This window comes from Electrona antarctica (genome assembly GCF_951216825.1).
Source record: "Electrona antarctica genome assembly, chromosome: 7".
Taxonomy (NCBI): Eukaryota; Metazoa; Chordata; class Actinopteri; order Myctophiformes; family Myctophidae; genus Electrona; species Electrona antarctica.
In genome coordinates this window covers 36581440-36604185 of record NC_136812.1, presented here as the reverse complement: position 1 = coordinate 36604185, position 22746 = coordinate 36581440, and the positions used below count along the sequence as shown (strand labels likewise).

The following is a 22746-nucleotide window of genomic DNA, read 5'->3' as shown; positions in this document are numbered from 1 at the left end:
TGCAAGGGAGACGTAAGAAGCGTGTTGACAGTGACCTCTGCATTCGCATAATTATATAGGTCACTAATCGCAGTGTAACACCGTTTTCACTTCCATCACCATGGAAATGTCAAACATCCTGGATATTGAGGGTAGCTGTTTTCTGACCCGGTGTCAGGCAGGGTTATATTAGGTCAATAATACCAATCCAGTTCAACAATAAATTAATACAAATAGAGAGATATAGTATAAATGGGTTGACAGACAACTTATTTAATATTTACATTTGGCATAAACATACAGAAAACATATAGGAAATAATCAAGAGAAATGCATTGAACTAGTACTGAATTAGAAAAAAAACAGGTACAGTAGGCTTAAAGGGATAGTTCACCCCCAAATTACTTTTTTTGACCTAGCGATTACTCGCCCCATGGAGACTTGAATTCATGGCTTTGTTTTGTCGCATTCCTAAGTCAATAATTTGATGATCAGCTCTCTATACTCCCTATGGAGACTCTTTGATAACCAGCAGTGGTTCCCTATGGAGACACAAATTATTGGCATAGGAATGCAACAAAACTTTAAATTATGTACAGATCAGGCGGCATGGAAGCTTTAATGGCCTAGATAGAAGGTGTCACTATTTCCCAGGATCCGCTCGTAATTCCGACGGCAAGTCGGAACAACGTGCTGTCGGAATAATGACGCTGACCCCAATTCCCCCCTGCTGGCTGCAAAATAATTAACATGCGATCGATTTAATGAGGATTTGACCAGACTTTACCGTAGTAATCAATCAATCATTAAATACTTTATGCTTTCAGCTGCTAGTTTAAAGTCTTCTTTCAATTACCATGAGATGCATTTTTGTAAATTACTGTGTGTCTAATGCAACGCAGTCCGTGTTGTTTCTCTGTAAATATTGCGTGTCTAATTTTGAACGAAGGCAGACAGCGATGTGTCTTTGGCCACTGACTGTGTTGTTTTTTCTCTGTGAATAAGAGAGAGAGATAATCCTAGTGTGTCCGTAGTGGTGGTGCTCGATGCGATACAGACAAGGGCTTTCACACTTTCACTTTCAACAGAGCGAGAGAACTGCAAAAGCTGGGTGTAGGAAAGCCGTGCTGTGATTGGCCAGTAGTCGCTGGGTTGACGACGCAGAGGTAAAGACAGTGACGTATCACGGCGACAAAGCACAGGCGTGAACGGCACTTCCACATACTCCACATCATATGTCACAGTGTAGGACTTATGGCCACCTGAACTGGCGCACAAACGTTTGCGCTCCATGGGCAAATATGTGCACATGAAATTCTCCCAAATGTAATAATAGATGGTCCCATTACTACAGACTGAAGACCCGCCCTCACTGCCCTCCCAGTCAATATCATTCGTTTCCGGTTTCTTTTCGAGACCGGAAATTCAGAGATGGTTGATTTGAATTTGCAGAGAAGTTGGCTTCAAGTTCAATACGTGTATGTAGAAACCAATGGGTGACGTCACCGTTCCCTTCATCCATATTTTTTACAGTCTATATGGTATAACATTGGTTAACATTGTTGCCACAGTATACATCTTATCTCACACGCGCACGTACACACGCACACACACACAGCTGAAAGCAGAAATGTTTGAGTAGTGTATCTTCAAGTATAGGCAAACAGTAATAAGGTGCTATGGTACAAGCAGCCAGCCTAATGAGACTGGGCTATGCTGGAGAAATACTCCAGCATGTCTTGAATGGTGAAGTCCATAGTGATTTCAAATCCAGGATAACAACGGCCGATCAAGGCTTCAAAGTGCTTGTACTGACGAATGAACTCATCCTGCATGGAATGCCACACCACCTGGTGCAGAAAAAAACAAATGCAAAGTCTCAATTAGTTTTCTTTAAAAAAACAAAAACAAAAAGAACAATTGCCCATTTTCATCCTGGTGTCCCTATTTTTGGTAATTAGATCATAGGTCGAATACTTCCAAGCTAGTCTCAAATCTCTCAACAGTCAAACAGACAACAGACAAGACAATTAGCTAAATATGGTGAGCTATCTTTGAAAGCCTCTTGTTGCATAGAAGTCTTTCTAAATAATAAGAAAGAAAAAAAATGCAACATGTTATATATATGAATATTTAATTCATAAAATAATTATAATTTTTTCTCTCAGCTAAGGGGTCCTTGCCCTGAAAAACATTGAAGACTGGTCTGTGTGTTTTACCTGGAGAAGACTCTCCTCCTCGCACAGATGTTTGTCCACCTTCTTGTAGAGGTTGTCCAGGCCCTTCTTCACCTCCTTGCCGGGATACTCCTTGATAACCTTCCGCAGCTCCTGTTTGCTGAAGGCCAACTGGTAGCTCACCTCCTCCTCACGGATCCCCTGCGCCACACGCGCCTCCACCCCTTCAAAGAAGTGCTGTGAACAGAACAGGTAACAATCAAGTAGCAATGAATACAGTGTTTCTAACTCTCCTACTCTCTAAATCAGGGGTTCTCAACGTTTTTGGCCGGGGACCCGCGGAAATGCTTTGGCAATGTCTCGGGACCCCCGCCCCGCCCCCTCCCGACCCCCAATATAAATTGACTGCTACAATAACCTTAAACCATTTTGGGCGGGAACCCCTTTTGGTGTTTTAAGCATTGTTATAATTTAGCTATTGAAAAATAGCAGATCTACAAGCTCATAGCGCGCCACCGAGTGGCACGCTATGAACTTGTAGGTCTGCTATTTTTGAAAAATCGTGAAAATAAAATTTAAAAAATCTTTTATTTTTTTTGAAAATATTTTGGGGACCCCCCAAAATAATTTGGCGACCCCCCGAGGGGTCGCGACCCACGGGTTGAGAACCCCTGCTCTAAATCAACTGTGAGCTTGCTTGTGGATAAACTATTTTGCAAAGATAATTTGGTGTGGAGAGCACAAAAAAAAAAGTTTACCAAGTATAGAGGATTTAAATGGATAATGTTGTGTACTTCAAATTCCATTTCTTCTTACATTGAGTTTTTCCAGAGGCTGGCCCAGGGAGTTGATGACGTAGGACTGGAGATGGTCTGTGTACTTGTGCTTGGCTTCACGCTTCTCGCTTTCCAGGCAGGAGATCTTCAGACGGGACAGAGTAGAGAAGATGTGGTGGAAGTTCTCCATCATGACCACGTCCCGCGGCGTCTTCTGGCTTTCATTCGCCACCTTCTCCACTGGAGAGACAAAGCAGACCCCATTTAAAGTGCCAGGCTTTTTTCTTTTTTTTCGAAGCTCTGATAGTAGTCGTTGCTATAGTAGTCGTTGCTATAGAGCTAATTGTTCAATTTCAGCCAATCACGAGAGAGTACCCATTTGTCAACTTAAATGTTATAGTATTCCAGTTTCAATTTTGTCTGCTCACTGCTCTGTATCATTACTTCCAATTTCACCTGTTCAGCCTGGATCCTGTATGAGATCTCTCTCCTAATTGGATAAAATCTGTATCCCAACATGAAAATCATTTTCTGTTTACTAAAGAGCTGGACAGACTTGGAGAACCTGGTTACTGAACGAACACTCAATAGTAATTATTACTATAAGAATATGTTATGAGTAGAAAACTGTCGTTCCCTGATGTCATCGCTAGGGACACATGCATCAGTAAGCAGGAACTGGGGATGGCAATGAAGGACCGGGAAGTCTGGCATGGCATTATGACCATGGTCGAAAAATGATGATGATCAGAATATACAGCTACTCAACACTCATTTTGACAAAATTGGAAAGGAGATTAAAATCACCATTGACAAAGACAGCCTTGATGAGCTTGACATAGGCCTTGTCCAGATCTCCCCGGCGTTCCGCATTTCGGAAGATGGTTTCGGCCAGCTCAGCAAACTCCTCAAACCCTGTGACAAATGTCAGGATTCCCACCTTGCTCTTCTTAGAAATCTTCACCTCCTCCATTTGCCTGATCTGACCCATCTGAAAAGATTTTGTGGCACGGGACCCCCCACAAGTTTGTGTCGTTAAAATGTTTAAACTTTTCACACATAAAATGTCTACATGAGTACAATGGACCACAATGGAAACAAGCTCCCCTATTTTCAAAAAGCATGTATATAGTACTTACTTAGAAAAGTGTTATATAAATCTAAGATATTGTTATTAGTAGGGTTAAAGTAGATAAACTGAATTTGATGCTATTAACACATTTTGCAGGGGACCCCATGTGACCCCCTCAAGGATAGGAACTTCTAAACCCACAGAAACGCGCCCAGGGTGCCGGCTCGGTTCCGGCGAGCCGCCCCGCGTCCGAAACGGTCGAGAAATTACAGAGTTACCGTATGGGGGTCCCCGGAACATCCAGGCCCCCAGGAACGTGCCCAGGGGGCCGGGCCGGTTCTGACAAGCCGCCCTGCGTCCGAAACGGTTGAGAAATTACAGAGTTACCGCGTGAGGTATAAATATATCAAATTTGGAAGAAATTCTGAATTTTACTAAGCCAATTTGTATACTTTCACTCAAGTAAAACTTTGAATACAGGCCTTTTACAGTACTTGTAACAGAGCATTTTATATTGTAGTATTGCTACTTTTACTTAAGTGAAAACATCTCAAGTACTTCTTCCACCACTTCCCCCACTCACAATGCACTTGTCAAAGTTCCTCTTGACGGTGACCAGGACGTTTCCCAGCGTGGTGCTGAGATACGAGGCAGGGTCCACGTTTTCCGCTGTCCACACGTGGTGACTCATCTTCACCAGCATGTACAGCGAGTGGAAGCTGTCAATCTTGTCGCCTAGTGCGATGAGGCTGTTGAGCTCTGTCTCGATGCTCTGGAAGATCTTGTTCATCATCAGACGCACCAAGTCCTTCCTAGAAGACACCAACCACAGAGGAGGGGGAGGTGTTAGAGCAATGAAGGATAGTGCAGACCTTTTTTCCTTGGAACTCCCCGCCCCTTCATCTGACACAAGCTGAGACCCCCACACAGACACAGTGTTTAGGCACTGAGGATTAGTATGAGGGGTGCTACGTCTGATAGCGTGTGTGTGTGTGTGTGTGTTTGTGTATTAGCAGTAGTAGTAGTAGTAGTAGTGTGAATGGTAGTGCTGTGAAAACTGGAATTACTCACTCTGAGGAAATGGATTGCCTGTGTTCGGACTGAGGAATAATTCTGGACTGCACCACTCCATCCGTTTCCTCCATCTCAGGCTATCAGGAGACGGAAAGCCATGCAAATATCAGTAGCTATTAGCTAACTTATGTTTCAATAACATTGCAATATTGCTTTAATTTCCATATACAGCATGTGAGCAGAAAGGTGGATGAAGCAGATACTGTATGTACCTGAGCCAGGGGTGGTGTAATGGTGGGGTGCTGCTGGAGCTTGAAGAACTTGCTCATAAAGTCCTGTTCTGCCAGACACAGAGGTTCCAGCTCACTGAGGACCTGCTCGAATATCTGCAGAGAAGCACACACCAGGTTTCATTTAACTGACCAGCATCCTCATGGACTCAAGTGTTGATATTTGATAGGGATTAGTCTTCAACAAGCTTGCTGAACTACATTACACTCAGACAGAGAAGCAGATTACACTAACAAATGGCGATTAAGATAGAATTTGGGGCATGTTGTGTGTCTTTGACCGTCACTTGCACAATTATGAAATAACCGGAAACGGGCCCGGGCCTATCTGAGAAATCAACATCATTATTATCAACTTTATTTCCCAATCCAGTGATCCTCTGGAATGCACTCGCCAAACGTATCAGAGATGCCCTCTTCCTCCCTACCTTAAAAAACACCCGGAAAGCCCACTTATTCACAATTGGCTTTCAAAAGCCATTTGACTTTGTATCAACTCTTGTTTTAGTGCTTTTTCATACTTGCCTATCTTATTATTAATATTTATTTACACACACACACACACACACACACACACACACACACACACACACACACACACACACACACACACACACACACACACACACACACACACACACACACACACACACACACACACACACACACACACACACACACACACACACACACACACACACACACACACACACACACACACAGCTAGAGTCTAGACCCCTGCAGAAGCCATGTCATAAAACAAGTCCCTCTGACTGGCTCACCTTGTCAAACTTGGTGCGGTCGGCTACGTCTAGGTCGGACGCCGACATGTTGCCCATGTCAAGTAGCGAAGAGGACTGGGAGCGTCTGCTGCTGGAGCCCTGCACCGCCAGCTTGTTCAGGCTGGACGTGGAGCCGGTCAGCTTCCCAGAGCTGCCATGTAGGCCACCATGTAGGCCTGGGACACCACAAGGATTAAACACAGGCCATTAGAAGTGGCTTGTTGAGCAGTGATTCCCAACAGTTTCATTTGACCGACCCCCAGTTTGATTTTGCACGAGGCCACGGACACCCATATCTTTGAGGGGCGCCAGCCCATCCTATACAGAGAACACCAGAAGTAGTAGGGTGTGACATAGTACCTGATCCTCTCTCATATTTGCCATTGACAATGAAAGGCCAAATATGACGTAAATTTGTGGATTAAATGCTATTGACAATGAAGGGAAAATGTACGTCATGTGTAGACGAGCAAATCGGCTAACCAATCACATAAATTCAGTTGTTCAAGAGATTATGTATGATGTATAATGATAAGAGCGCCCCTCACTTCACACGGGTGTGATTTTTATTGATTGTGATTATTATTGTCTATGCTGCTGCATTGTCTGAAGGAAGCCAAACCAAAATAAGTTTTACTCTTATGTACCTGTACACAAGATGTAACAATAAAGTACAACCTTGAACCCATACCATTTGATTTTCTTTCATTTCTGGGACCCCAATCTACATTGTAAAATCTTTATTTCACTGTGAAATACTGCCCCAGAGTTACAGCCCTGTAAGTTGTCCAATGTTGAGTTGGACCCATGGTGGTCCCTGCACCTGATTTTCAGCCACACTGTAGACCCAAAGAGAGAGAGATTTAACCCTTATCCCATGGACCCCTAGGGTCCCGTTTCTGGGCAAAGATTTGGTGAGTTTTGGTGTAGAGGGGAAAAGGAGGGTTAACTGGTTAAGTACGTTCAAAACACAGACAGACAGACACCGCATTCTCAAAGGTGAAGCAGAGATTAAGAGCGTTAGCCATTGTATGCATTTTATAATGCATTCAGCTGCACTGGCACACGGCAGAGTACAAGGGTGAAATATACTTTATAGCAGCGAGCGATTCTCAACCTTCAAGCCAAGGACCCCCAGTTCGATATGCATTTAGGCCACTGAACCCCATCCCCATCTGATACAAATTTAATCTAACCCTGAAAGTACTACAAACATGCCCCTGTGGATCCATTTGTACACTCTCTTAAGGGAATGCCCTGGAACCCCTCCCCCAAGGACTCATGGGGACCCCAGACCCAACATTGAGAACCACTGCTGAAGAAGCGAGGGGTTTCCTGAGTGGAAGATAAACTGAGTACTGAGGAGCAGGGAATACTTACTTTCTGTTTCTTGTTTGAGTGCACTCTCTTTCCGCGGAAGCGTGGCTGGTGGCCGGTTAGAAAAAAGGGAATGCGTCAAAGACAGAGAGGTTAGGCTTAAAACATGCAGCATGTTTGTGGTGGGGCTGGGGTGATGCTAGATGTTAGCTGGAACAAGTCATAAACGCAGACATAGGCATGCAGAGCACAGCAGCTTATGTGTCACTGTGGCTCGGTCAGTCCAGAAAACAATTATTTCTTTTTTTTACTTCAGAAGGAGAAGAGGCTAACAATGAATGCAAAAAAGCAAAGCTCTTTTTTGTGTGCCAGTGAGGAGGCCCGTCCTCCATCCTACCCTTCTGTCCAGCATCCCTGCTGACAGGCCTCTCCGGAACACGGTCAGTTGTGTTCGTATAGAGGGCATAGCAGTGGCCGTGGTTTTCTGGTTCCACTGAAAAATCAGCCATTCATTTTTCCCATAGAGATTTACAAACATATTTATACAAAGTCAAATTATTTTAAGCCTACTAAGCCATCCAGGATCCTGGTGAGTCATGCATTTGATTCTGCGATATATATATATATATATATAAATATTTTTGTAAATCTCTATGGGAAAAATGTATTGGAAGTTTTTGAATGGAACCAGAAAATCCTGCCCACTGCTATGCCCTTTAATTGCTTGGCCAAGCCGGATGCAGTATGGAACGCAGTGGATTCTATCAACACTTAGGGCAGTATTATGTGTGTCTTAAGTACCAGGTCTTATGACCTGGAGGCGTGGTCAATGCTGTTTGGCCACTCAGAATAGCCAAATGGCATTGATCACGCCTCCAGGTCTTAAGTTAAGTAATAAGACCTGGTACTTAAGACATGCATAATACTGCCCCTAGAGTCTGCGGTGGTGAGCAGGAACTTAACAGCCCAAGCGGCATAAACAGAGTTCTCCGTCATATCAAATGGTAACGCCCAGCGCTCAGGACGGAGATTAATAACAGGACGGAGATTTATTGATATCAAAACCGATCGCATCACTCCACAAGCTGGGAGCGTCTGCCCAGAATCCAAATCCCAACCAAGAGTCTTTGCCTTACCACTGACACCATACAACTAGTCAGAGTAAGCATTCGGAAAGGGTTAAACATGAAGACGTTCACAAAGTTGGCAGACTTAGATGGGAAAAGATGCCACATAGACAAAGAGTTCCTCTGAGGCTGTGTAGCCATTATGATGCACTGGAGGGAGACAGCTGTGACAGCTGATACAAGTAATTATGGCTCCAACAGTTAATCGAACTAATGGATGTAGTAGAAAACAGTGAAAATAGCCATTGATATATAATATCTTTAAAACACTTGTTTTGATTAAGTAAAAAAAAAGTAATCAAAAGAATAATGGCTAAGAGAATAATCGTTGCATCCCTACAAGTAATGACACAATGATGGTGTGTTTTTCAATTTGTACATCACACAACAGTGTTGCTCGGTGTCACTTGCAGACAACAGCACTACAACCTCACAACGTCTGAGCTTGAACACCTGCTCTCGACAAGTGACACTGTCATGCGATGGAGTATAACACACATCAGTCACGTCAGAATGATCAACCTTTTTCTCTCTACCTTTTCTTTCTCAATAATATATATCAACAATATTACAACATGCATAAATCTTTCTATGACACCTTCTTCTTACCAAACTTGCCCTTCGCCTCCTTGCTTGTACCCGCCATCTTTATCTTGGCGACCTCAAAGAAATCTTTGATTTCCCGTTCATACAATCTTGTCATGTAGTCAACATAGGTCTAAGACACAAGACACAAAGTTAGCTAACAGAGAAGTGAGACTGATACCACAGAGCATGTCTATGAACTCATTTAAAGCTGTAGGAGTAAAGATGAATCTGTGGTGCCAAAATCAGTCAAAGCAGGGAATCGAAAGCACAGCAGATGTCAAAATCAACAGCCATTCCGACCTCTGCCACTGGAGTAAAAAATAAGCATTTTTCTCAGATGGTATATTGCATGTTGCTTTTTGCATCAGTTGACATTATTAATGGCATGAATTGACAGTGTTTTCCCCTTAAACAGTAAACATACAGGAGAACCAGAGTAAAATGAGGGTACTGGCCATGGATGATGGTTGTCAAAATCATGACATTTTACTTGAAGATGAATTGTGGTTTTGGGATTGAACCTTGGAACATATACTATGGAAGTCCATAGGCCCAATAATTAAAAAATAAATACCACAATGAAATAAATTAAAAACATAATTATATAAATACAAAATACAATTAAATAAATAAAAAATACAATTTTATAAATAAATGTATTTATTTATTGTGTAATGTTTTTTTATATCATTGGGGTTTCTATTTATTTCTTTGTGTTTCTTATTTATTTCATTGTGACTTTTAATGTCCACTTATATATATTACATGATGCCACTTTTAGCTATTTAATCAAGTCCATAGGCCCAAAAATTTAAAAATAAATATTGCAATGAAATATATAAAAAACGCAATGAAATAAATACAAAATGCAATTTAATAAATAAATACATTTATTTATTTTTGTTGTGTTTTTAATTTAATTGTGCTTTTTATTTATATCATTGTGTCTTTACTTATTTCATAGAGTGTTTTATTTAACTGTGTTATATATATCATTGTGTTTTTTAATTATTGGGCCTATGGACCTCCATAATATACAGTACGGTAAATAAACATTTCTGTTTGGATTTTAGACTTTGTATACAAAACTGCACAGGTAAATATACAAAGAAATGACAATGTCAATCAAAATAATGTACTATGGCCAAAATAGACCATATATATATAAAGGAAAAAGAAGATGAATGTATACAGATGACTGGAAATGATGATAGACACTTATGGTGCGTTCACACGGGCAGATGAGACAATGCAAAGACGCATTGTGAGTTTTGGAGTAGCTACATGATGCATCATTCTGTCTCTGCAATGTCATGCCGCTGGCTTCCATTGACAATGAATGGTAGACTGCATCATTTAATCTGCCCGTGTGAACGCAACATTATGCAAAATCAATCTCAGGCGATTATGTAAGAATTGCGACAGGCATACCCTGGACAGGCCTTCGTACTTCTCCCGGTGGGTGTTCTTGAGCCATTCCATGAGCTTGGAGTAGCGCAGCAGGTCCCTGTGGAGGGGGCTGTGTTTGGGTAGGGTGAGTTCAGTGGTGTGCTGGGACAAGGTGGAGCTCTGGTCGTGGCCCTGCATAAAACAATGGCCACAATTAGAGCCAAGACAATATAATGGTATAATGCCCCATATATAGCTATATAGCGATTTTCCAATTGTTGACAAAATGTGGGTCAAGAGACTCAAGACATCGGTAATCGGTGGACTTGGTCTCTCCAAAATCGGGATGGGACCCAGAAATCTGCCATCAGTTGGGCTCTAGACTGTAGACACAATACAGGCGATACTCACTAAACTCTCCTAAACAAAAAAAGTGCAAACACACATACCCAGTCCTTATGTACACTCTTTGTGTATACAGTAGTACTACATACACATTAAAAACACAGCAAGAGGCCTTGTATTGTTTCCTATCAGCAGTCGAAGGTGGACAGGCATTATATAAAGATTAATTAACAATTAAGAATAACAACAAGCCATACGTTAGTATTAGTAAGGATCCGGGTCATGGTGATCATCATTGTGTTGATAAGCTCATGTTTCTGACAAATACCACGTTGATTTGCTCTCCATTTCCTTTTTTTGTGACACTGCACTCACTCTACCGGTGGCGCCTAGGCCCAGGCATGCAAGCAGAGCAGTCAGGCAGAAGATTTCATGACAACTATAGACCCCCTCGCACAGCAAAGACATGTTAACACCCCAGTGCAGAAAGCAGAGAACACGCCAGGGCCTTGGATGGAGGAGAGAGACGGTCCACATCTCCTTGGCTTTGGGATCGGATGAGATGAAGATGTTATGAGCATATCCCATGCACATAATCAATGGCATACGGCTGGGAGTGCTTGAGTTAATGGCATGTCAGTTTCAGGGGGAGGGGGCAGGATGAGCTTGTGAGAGGCCAAACATTAGAATTGTGGGGAGGGTGGGGTGGCATTTCTGTGAGGGTACTCACGGGAAGTGACAGACAGGAGGACCTATAGAACTGAGGGATGGTCATTTTGAAGTGACTGAAGTGGTTGAACTGACACAGAGACAGAGAGCAGAGTGGAGTGATTCAAAGTGAGCCACACACAGGAAGTAGACGGCACAGGAGAAGCACAGCAAGGCGGTTCACAGCGAACCAGCAAGTCCACGAGGAGAGAGAGGGAGGAGGAGGGGGGGCTGGGGGGGAGGGTTGTGCTTGCAAAAACAGGAAACACCGGGTCACTCCTGTGGTGCAGCAGAATAATGTGTAAACAGTGTCCTCACAACTTCACGAGTTCTCAGTCTGCTGAAACGGAAATGCCTCTCTCTCATGTAATTCGTGTCACAGTTTCACAGAGTTAAGCTCCTACTGGCTAACCGTACAAATAAATGTACAAATTCTTTATGTGGCATGACTGGCTTCCAAGTCTTCCAACAGATAACACAAGATTCCATGTGAAAATACATCACAAAAGTGAAATGCTTAATCTTTGCAAGGGTAATTGTGTTCACAAATGCGGATTGTTTTTACACTGGGGACAAATGATCTATTGCACCAGGCGTGGCTTCTTACAAGCCGATGCATATAAAACCTGAAGACAACACTGATCTTACACTAAATATGTTTCAATGACTCATAAATAAAAGAGTGCAAGAGACGATGCAATTTTGAAGGTCAATGTAAAACTGGTTGTTCTTTCCATTTCCTGGAAAGTAACCATTCTGGACATTAGGCATGTAGCGATTCACTCAACTCGCGATACGATTCGTATCACGATATGAGGTTCACGATACGATTTCACGAAAGATTACTGTTTTTTTATATAATGTATCTTCCCCCCCAAGCATTTTTCACATGTTTTATTTAACTACATTGCAAAAGAAGTAGCATTACTTTTGACAGTGCAGAAACATAATAGCCTTCCTTGATTTATTAATGACCATCATCACCTGGTCACAGACACACACAGCTCTCCTCTACAGTGCTCTACTACTCAGCCTCATTTCTCTCCAAAAGCACTTCATATGATGGAATATGATTAAAGCTCACATTTCACATCACACACACCATAATTCACTAGCCCCCCTTTTTTTGAAAATCGATTTTTTTATTTTATTAAATCGATTCATATCATCGGGATTAATATCGATATACGATATATCGTTACATGCCTACTGGACATAATGTATCCAACAGACAGCGACGATAAAATTGGCCAAGAGCTACATTTAAAAAGGAACATAGTAAAATGAGCTGCTGTTAACGTGGTGTGTGCGTGTGAGTGTATCTGTGTGTGTGTGTGTGTGTGTGTGTGTGTGTGTGTGTGTGTGTGTGTGTGTGTGTGTGTGTGTGTGTTACCTGGTGAACAAACACATTGTTGAGGTGGTTGGTGAGTCTTCTGGCGAACGTGTCCCTGAGCTCACTGAACAGATGCTGCTGTTGTTTCACAGCCATCAGTTTGTCATGGCCTTGGGGGAGGAGAAAGCAGTGTGGGTGATTGTGGGTGATTTCAAAACAATATCAGCATTTGTTTCAAACTTTTGCCTTGATTACGATCAATGGATGATTGTTTAAAAGAAAAACAGCGTTGGAAAATAAGATATCTATAAGCCAACAACTATTTTAACGCCGAATTAAGACAGTAGAGTGACAGGAAATGGGGAGAGATGGGTGAGATGAGTGATACGCAGCAAAGGTCGTCGGGATTCAAATCCGCGAATTTAGCTATTGAAAAATAGCAGATCTACAAGCTCATAGCGCACCACCGAGTGGCGCGCTACGAGCTTGTAGGTCTGCTATTTTTGAAAAATCGTAAAAATGTGGCACAAATCTTTGAATATATATTCTTTCAAAGTGAATGTTTTTAACTCAGGTCTAAATGGGTTAAGTAGTTAATCAGACTAATGGATTTAGTGGATCTATCCATTATTACTGCCGCCCAGGTTGAGAAGGAACAACCGATTTATTTATCTGACAACACAAAAGAAAAGATGGCGCCTATTAGAGCTTGCGGTGTGTAAACCCACCTGGCCGCAGAGCCACGTTCATGCACTGCAGAAGAGCTTCGGAGGCGTTGATGCAGGCCTCGATGCCTTTAGGAGAGGACAGGTCTCCCTCCTGCAACGCCCGGATGTGTCCCTTGGAAAGGTCCATGTAGTTCTGCATGAGGAAAGGAAGAACACACACACACACACACACACACACACACACACACACACACACACACACACACACACACACACACACACACACACACACACACACACACACACACACACACACACACACACACACACACACACACACACACACACACACACACACACACACACACACACACACACACACACACACACACACACACACACACACACACACACACACACACACACAACTCAAGTACATCTCCAAGAGAACACTGTCATTCATTTTGTCCACTAGATGGCGTATTGATACAAGGTGAATCCCAGCCCGAGTACAATAGTGTTACATTTTTGACAATTTGACTGATAAAACTGTATTATTCGGCCTGGGCCGTGGCTCAGCAGTCCAGGCACCATGGCCGGTAGTCCAAGTCTGGCAGTGTGCCGCGGGTTCGACTCCCGATCCCGACGGCCTTTACTGCATGTCCCCCATCTCTCTCCCCCATTTCCTGTCAGCCTACTGTCTGTCTCTCTATAAAAAATATAAAATAAAGGCGAAAGCCGCAAAATGGTACTAATAGAAGTTTAACATCTCAGATAAGTGTTCTAGTGTGGAGATTCTCTGTATAAATAGACCTCCAGACAAAACCAAATTGAAAAGCCAACCGCAAATAAATGCATTTTGAAATTGGTTAGTGGCACAATAAAATCCCCCTCAAAAAACTCAACACTATCTCAAGTATCTACCTTTTAAGCAAGTGTAAAAAACGTTACAAATTTGAGTTAACTGGCGAGGATGCAGTGGTGAATATGTTCCTTATGGTGATTCCTATGTTGGGCATGTGGAGCCGGATTGATCAAATAATATGAGGGGGCATTAATGATGGGCGTGGCCAGTCGATGACATCACAAAGTTCACCGTCAAGTCAATGGTGGTCTTTGAAGACCAAGAATGCCTAGATTGAAAATGTAGTACTGGGTACAGCCAGACTGAATGGTGGTGGGACATTTAGGTCGCATTCTCACATCTACTACATTCACACCTGCAGTGAATTGAAGTCAGGTGCGCTTGGAAGCGAAGTGAAACCCCTCGTTGATATTCTATTTTCACTGTTATTGCAGGACACTGTTGTGTGACTAAGTATTAAACAACATTTGTGTGGTTAATCGATTAGTTGCTATATAAAAAATGTTTTTTTTTATGTGCTTCTCAATTATTGGAAAAAGTAAAGTAATCATTTGAATAATCGCTAAGAAGAAATGTGACAGTCACAGTACTAGCTCCTAGTCCTTACCACCAGGAACTGGATCTCGTCCAGGAGCTTGCCATTGTTGGTGTTGGAGATCTGGATGAGGCGGTTGCTCTGCGAGATCTGGTCCATCTGAATCAGGATCAAGGATCTTTTTGAATTTCACATCATGGGTTTACAGGTGTGTGGGTGAAACTTTTGCACAAACTTTTATTTGTTTGATTGTGGTTTTCATGAATGTAGGGGGGGGGGGGGGGGGGGGCAGAAAGAGGGAGAGCAAAGAGAAAAAACATAGGAAAGAAACAGGTAAAAAGAAAAATCTGAGATATGTACATTTATACATATAGCTTAAAAAACTAACAGGTGTGTACAGGGAAAAAGTAGCAGGACAAAAGGACAGCAGCAGGTGAAGTACATGAAAGTACCTACCTGCTCCTTGACACTCTGCAGCATCTCCTCGTAGCTGCTCAGCTTGCCCTCGATGGTGTCCACCTCGCCCAGTGCCTCATCCAGGAGCTGCATCAGGGTGTTCACCTGCTTCTCTGATGCCATGATGGACTGGATGTTGGCCTGGACGGAGGGAGGGAGGGAGAGAGGTTGAGAGAGGGAGAGAGAGAGAGAGAGAGAGAGAGAGAGAGAGAGAGAGAGTGAGAGAGACACCATGTGGCATGTTTATTTTGTTGTTGACTATCTAATTCCAGTCAAATGGGATTTGTTACTATAGTTCAGTGCCAATCAAACTTTGCACGCCAAGGACACCTGAATTGATACGTATTAAAATATGTTAAAATATTCATTATTGTATTTCAGTTAATTTCCCAGCCCTACTTCATGGTTATGTTGTTAATAATAATAATAATAATAATAATAATAATAATAAGTATAAATTAAAAGCACAATACAATAAAACAGACAAGAAAAACAAAAAGCACATACACAATACAGTCAGTTATTCATTAGGAAAAAAAGTATATTATATATACAAATATACATACACATAAAAGATAAGTTATTAAGAGGTAAAGCCAATGAAATATTTCACTTACCCCATCTAGCACCTGCAGCTCGCTGGTGAGCTTTTCGGCGAAGGCCTCTGCGTTGGAGATGGCACACTCACACACCTCCATCATGCTCTCGATGTCCTGCTCCTCGCGTGCGTTCAGCTCCTGATAGTCGTCCAGAGCATCCTCGTCGCCCCCGGCAACGCTCTGGCTCTCACCACTCGGCACGGATTCTAACCCGGGGGACAGGACAAGAGTTAATTGAACTAATCAATTTTATCTGTTCGCATGCTACTTTGGACATGTCATTATATGTGAAAAGTAAAATATATATATATTGAATAGAGAAAATGGCATATCTAAAAGCTTGGCTATTTTCACTATTTTTGCACTACATTGTGTGACTACTAAGTATAAAATAATGATTACGACACGCTTCTCGATTATTCAATAAATAAAAAATAATGGATAGTTTCAGCCCTACGTGGCCACAGTGTACATTACACTCTCTCATTGTTCCTTTCGTTCATATGTAGCTTACACCGACTTAACAGAGAGTGCAATGCCCTTCATTTTCACAGACTGATCATTTTAATTACTTTATGCAAGATCAATCCGGTAACCAATCTGTTCCCAGAACACAAATACAATATCCCTGCACATCCCCGTTTTAATGACAAACATTCATCCACGCACTCTGGGACAAACTCCAAAGAGAGACTGGACTTTAGGGATCGTCAGTCTATCATGGGAATGGGAGGTTGATGCCGTGAGAATGCATATCATCGCTGTCGGTTGGAAACCTTGTATGACAAAAACGGATGCTTTTCAGGGAATGGGAATAAATTACCTGTGTTTAATGGAGATAACGTAGTTATTAAAGTTCTTGTTACTTTTCACTAGTTACATTTTTTTATTAGAGTTGTTTCTTTTTCAGATTTTCTCCTTGCTCTCCCTCCCTCCCTCTACCCCTCCCCCTTCTTTCTTTCCTCAAAGCAAAATGATGTACACCTGTAAACATGTGATGTGACAATAAAACTGATCCTGTTTAAATATTTACAAAACCCACAGGCACACTTAACCACTTTCAATGGTTTTAAAAACAGCCAATCCACAAGCTGTGTGCTTGTAGATAGCCTATTTTTCATTTTTCCTACCTTTGTGTGACATTCTCGTATGACAAATTAGAGCATTTATGCCGAAAAGGAAAGGGGGAAAAAAAAAAGGTATAATATGGAGATTCAAGGTTTCTGCCCGACAGTGACGAAATGAGGTGAAATGAGCAGAGAAAGTTAAGTCCTACCAACCTTCCGCTTTAGGAAGTTCTGGCCGGAGAAAGGTTTAAAGAGAGAGTGAGAATAAAGAAAGCGTTAAGCCACGAGAAGAAAAAAAACAACAGCACACATCAGGACAGGAGAAGACACGGCACAATATCCCTAAACATACCATTTAACAAAAAAAAGGAAGCTCATGGTTGGTTGTAAATGACAGACAGTACCGTTCTGCTCTTTACTAGTTTGTCTTTTGGCAAAAACATTTTAAGTTTTAAAATCAATCCTTCACCTGCATCAAGAAGGCAGGTCGACGAAATTATGGTTCAGGAGAATAATCAATTATCGAATATCAAATATTTTATCAAATAATCTATCCCAATTTTGGGCAGGTAAATATTTTCACTACTGTTGGTGATGTATAAAATAAAGCTTAAGCATACAGCTTAAGTGGTTAATCAATTTATTGATATATCAAAATTCAAAACACCAATGAAATGATGAGCTTTTTCTGGTTGGTTCCACCCGATGGGTGGGCTGAGGACAGAGTTGTGCATCTTACCTTCCAGAAGCTGAGAACTGACGTTCACAAACTCCACCTTCTTCCTCAGGTAGCGCTGGTTGAGCTTCCAGATGCAGGAGATGAAGGCGTTCTTCTCAGCTGTGCTGCTGGCCACCCAGCGGTAGACCTTCTCAAAATGAAGGTCAAAATCTGGGTTCTCCTGCACCATAGGAGAATAAACACACGTCACAGAGTTGTATAGTTTTTTAGAGTGGACTTACTTAGAAGATCAATGTCTGTTTTTTGATGAATTGAACATGGTGGACCCTGGTCGTCCACTCACAGTTAACACATTTTGTGCCCAAAACGTCTGTGGACGTCTTGGGTATTACCGCACGTGCATAGCCCAACTTCCCAAGACGTCTGTGGACGTTATTTAAAAAAATCACAAAAATCAAAACCATTTTCTTTTAATACGTGGTGCCAAAGTTTGTGTTTTCGCCATTGAGAATGCATTTGGCGTTTAAATTAAATAACTCAGAAACTATAAAACATTTCAAAGTAAAAGGTTCCAGCATGTGTCTCCACAGTCAGCTGAATTATAAAAAATGTGAATGGATTTTCTAGGTGAAAGTGATTTTGGGCAGTTTTGCGTGGGCTCTCAATGTGTTAACAGCCTTTGTATTGAGTTTGTGCTTGAAATGTACTGTAATTTTGCAAACTGTTAATAAATATTTCAATCAATCAATCAATCAATTCAATCAATCAAAGTTCAATACGTCCGTTTGTACAAGACTAAGGACCACAATGGAAATAAGTTTTGACTTAATTTTTTTACCAGCTGCTGTGAAGCACAGTTGGTCAATGTCCTCTCGTTATGGCTATAACGACCCTATCAGAACCTTTGCACGACCTAGTCCTCATTGGATGGCTCGTCTCTAGACTACCAGACACTTCTTCAGGATTGACTGCGCAAGCAGCCAATCGTCTGAACGGCAGACCTAGTCCTAATTGGCTGGCTCTTCTCTATGCTACCAGACGGCATGCCACCACCATGTTGCATGCATGAACATTTTTTTTAAATAAAGTCACACATATAGCGAGCCAGTTCGCGTGCACGCACCATTCTTAAGTGCCCAAATGGTATTAACACACACACACACACAATAAGGCAGCTGGTAATAATATATGACTACCGGTGTGTCATCATTTGTCACGTGTTATTTCAGTGAATGCATTGAATTGTAGCCTACTTGTATTTCTCCTTTTTAACATAACATTCAAATCAATCAATCAATCAATGAATCAATCAATCTAACTCTGGATGATGAAGACCACAGAAAACTGACATGATTGTTTTTTTATAGCAAGGTAGTAGTGGATTTTCATGATTCATGACTGCATGTGAAATCAAGTCTTATTGCATGAAATATTTGACTAAATGTAGTTATTTTGCATAATACATGGTGACTTACAACCATTTATTAGGCACTGTAATTATATTTTGTAGCTTTTTACATTTTTACTGTAAACTGTTTTGAAGACAGGCCTTTTACATGTAACGGAATGCTTCTACATTGTGGAATTGATATTCTTATATTTTGTATTTTTATATTACTTACTGTACATTTTTGAAGACAGGCCTTTTACTTTTTACACATTATTACATTGTGGAATTGATACTTTGAGAGAAAAAAATGCTGCGGCTTTGAGCTCTCCTTTTCAGTGCTTTTTATGTATGTATTTGTATATAGAGTATTATGTATTTTTGTTTTAAATGCACTTGAGCTGGATTACAAATCAATTTCCTTGTCTTGTACAATGACAATAAAGATATTCTGATTCTGATTCTGATTCTGACGATGCGTTGTGTGAGGTTGTAGATTGTAGATCTGCTAAAGGTTTTGAAATTTTCTGGAAATCGTCTTAGTTTTGGGGGGAAATGTGTCAATATCGCAAATGCACTGATATTAAAAAGTGTACTTTGTCATTAAGTGTACTCCAGTACTTTAACATAAGTACAAATTTAACTAAGCAATGTTCAGTTGTAGTTCGGTAACATTAAGAACAGGAGGAATAACTATACTTGACCCAAATACTGTGGTTGAGTACTTTGTCCATGCCTGCAATGTTTTCAAGTGGGCTGTGATCCAGAAAAGATTCAGAATCTAGGAGAGTTAACACTCACTGAGTGAGCGAGACAATGGCTCTGACCTTGCTTGCGTCTTTGGCATCCACTTGTGTCAGGTCTCGAAGCTCCCAGGCCATCTGTCGCTTGTAGAAATCCCCTTTGTCCGACTTCTTCACCTTAACCACCTTGGCCTGGACAGGCCTCTCTGTTGTGACTTGAATAAAAGGGATGCAGGTTATTCTTTTACTATTATTATTAAAATAGATTTTAAGAAGCTAAATATCTCTAAATGGTTCCCTAGCCGCAATTTGCAACACTAGATTTTTTGAGTGGTGTAAACCACTCCTACAACTGGCTTTTGTGTGCAGAAAAAAATGAGCATGGTTGCTATGTTCAAAATAATTTCTGACGTAATTAAATCACACCCGGGTGAACTGGATGACCGTAGCAACCATGCTCATTTTCTCTGCACAAAAAAAGCCAGTTGTGAAATCACATCCAGGTGTGATTTCATTACGTCAGACATTACGTCAGACCACAGCTGATCATGCTATATAAAACCTTACACCACTCAGTTCACACGGGTGTCATTTTTTAGAATGGGATGAATCTAGAGTTGCAATACCCTCCATTGACATCCCATTGATCCAAATTGCATTTCCGATCTGCTTGAATTTAACAACGTCAAACTCACCAAAATTGCAGCTGTAGGGAAAGCTTGAATTATCCTCTTTCAAACTGCAAAGCGTTTGTTTAAAAAAATCCACCGTAGACATGTTATGAGCTACTTTCTGTCGCTCAAGTGTTGGAGTTTGGAAGCACTCGCTCCTGCCTCTGCACTGTGGAAATTCAAAACAGGTGGTACGCAGGGCCGTTCAGTGACTTCGACAAGCGCTTCCAAACTCCAACACTCAACACTCCAAGAATCACCTGCACAGAATTTGACAGAAAGTAGCTCATAACATGTCTACGGTGGATTTTTATGAAAGAAACACAAGAGGAAAAGTTAAGCTTTCCCTACAGCTGCAATGTTGGTGAGTTTAACGTTGTTTAATACAAGCAGATCGGAAATGCAATTTGGATCAATGCGATGTCAATGGAGTACTGCAACTGCTAGCTGAGACAGAGCAGATCAGAGGCAGGAACGTAGGGACGCGCAGCTAGCCAGCCCCGGTGCTGGAGGCGGTACAATGGGATGTCAATAAGGAAGTCAAGGAAGGAAGGAAGAGAGAATTTCACAGCAGCCAAAACGGTCAAAAAACGGCTTCTGCGCCAAATGAAAATTCGCTGAGGTTTCTGTTGTCTACTATAGCAGACATATGCTTCTTTTGAAACATCTCACCACCACCCAAAGGCCGCAGCACAGCCTTTTCCGACGGTATGTACGTATGTATACCATTTCGCGTGGGATAGACGCAAAGAGACCCTCCGTAAAGACGTAAACATCCAAATGTCAGAAACTTTACGGGGGTCCCGAGAGGGGCTAGATTCATCCCATTATTTAGCAATAAGCCTCAGCAGTCATTCTCCTAGTGTGTGGCTTGATTCTCATTCATAATCATTAAGGTCTGACACATGAAAAGCTTTTCTTAGACTCTTACCTGTAGCGCACAAGAAGCAGTTTTTCTTCTTCTTTCCTGCCTTACAGACGTTAACGATGCTGAGGAGGCGCTCATCGTTGGGTGTGAAGATGTCCCTCTGGAGGGCATGCTTGATGGCTGTCATGGTGGATGCTGATAGAGACACTGTAGACACACCGCATGAATTAGAACACAGAGTCTATTTACACCGTTTCCCAATTTAGTCTTTATACCTATTAATTACACACACACACACACACTGCTGGTGTGTTCTCGTACATATTAGAAAGTTTGAGAAACTATTGGAAACAAGTGTAATGCTTAATTGGGTCGTCCACTCACAGTTAACAGCCTTTGTATTGAGTTTGTGCTTGAAATGTACTGTAATTCTGCAAACTGTTAATACATTTTTCAATACGTGAATCCCCCCCACCCACCCCTTTTTTTCCCCTCACTGTATATGTTTCTTTTCCCTTTTTACCTCCTTTATGATGAATTCCTGTTCTGTCTATAGAAGTGTCTATTTGTACGTCTCTAAATGTTTTGATGATTTGAACATGGTGGACCCTATTGGAAACAAGTGTAATGCTTAATTGGGTCGTCCACTCACAGTTAACAGCCTTTGTATTGAGTTTGTGCTTGAAATGTACTGTAATTCTGCAAACTGTTAATAAATTCTTCAATCAATCAATCAATGAGAAACACCGATGTGTTTTTGCTAGATGCTGATAACAGAGACCGGTCAACGCCACTGTTCATTTCACCATCATTGCTGTTCAAACACAATGCTTCTAAAACCAACTCCAAGTAGTCGACAAAAAAAACACAAGTGTCCTTGGTGCTAGTTAGCTGCTAGCTAGATGGCTAACGTTGGTTTGGTTCAGCTTTACGTTTATAAGCGAGTCTTGCGACTGTCAACAAAACACAAATAGGGTTACTTACTGCTGCTACTACTAATACTAAATGTCCTATCTGTCTGTCGTTCATATTTTGGAAAAGAAAGGGCACCAAAACAGACATTATTATTATTACCTCAATGCTTCCAAATGTTGACAAGTGACTGGATCCAGACTTCCTGTTTCCCACTGACAGCTGGATATGTCACGTGACAGGTACTACGACGGCCCCGCCCCCACATTGAGGAAAAATCCCAAAAATGTGATATGGTATTTTAACAACTCTTCGTTTTTCTTTAGGTCATAAGATCGTAAATTCCAACTGTCCAAGAGAAAATGAGCATACCCAGGAAATGAGGAAATGAATAGATTT

At 41.6% G+C, this 22746-nt stretch overlaps 1 protein-coding gene and 1 long non-coding RNA gene across 4 annotated transcripts in view; one reads left to right on the top strand and one right to left on the bottom strand.

Annotated features, from left to right (window-relative positions):
- Positions 1-22746, top strand: part of LOC306926945 — a 251928-nt gene that overhangs the window by 169479 nt on the left and 59703 nt on the right. The gene's annotated exons all lie outside the window — the stretch shown is intronic.
- Positions 233-22592, bottom strand: exoc1 (exocyst complex component 1). 3 transcript variants are annotated; one of them, XM_079506797.1, is made up of 21 exons: positions 22510-22592; positions 21499-21642; positions 19981-20111; positions 17827-17986; positions 16039-16226; positions 15422-15562; positions 15038-15124; positions 13626-13758; positions 12958-13067; positions 11587-11655; positions 10554-10703; positions 9144-9252; positions 7471-7515; positions 6091-6266; positions 5291-5404; positions 5076-5155; positions 4588-4816; positions 3740-3923; positions 2973-3172; positions 2199-2393; positions 233-1829 (listed from the first exon to the last, which is right to left on the bottom strand). In XM_079506797.1, exons 2-21 carry the CDS (start codon positions 21620-21622, stop codon positions 1677-1679), a joined length of 2778 nt encoding a protein of 925 aa, XP_079362923.1. In that variant the 5' UTR covers positions 21623-21642; positions 22510-22592; the 3' UTR covers positions 233-1676. The 3 variants fall into 3 exon arrangements, with proteins under 3 accessions (XP_079362923.1, XP_079362924.1, XP_079362925.1); XM_079506798.1 differs by lacking the exon at positions 11587-11655; XM_079506799.1 differs by lacking the exons at positions 7471-7515; positions 11587-11655.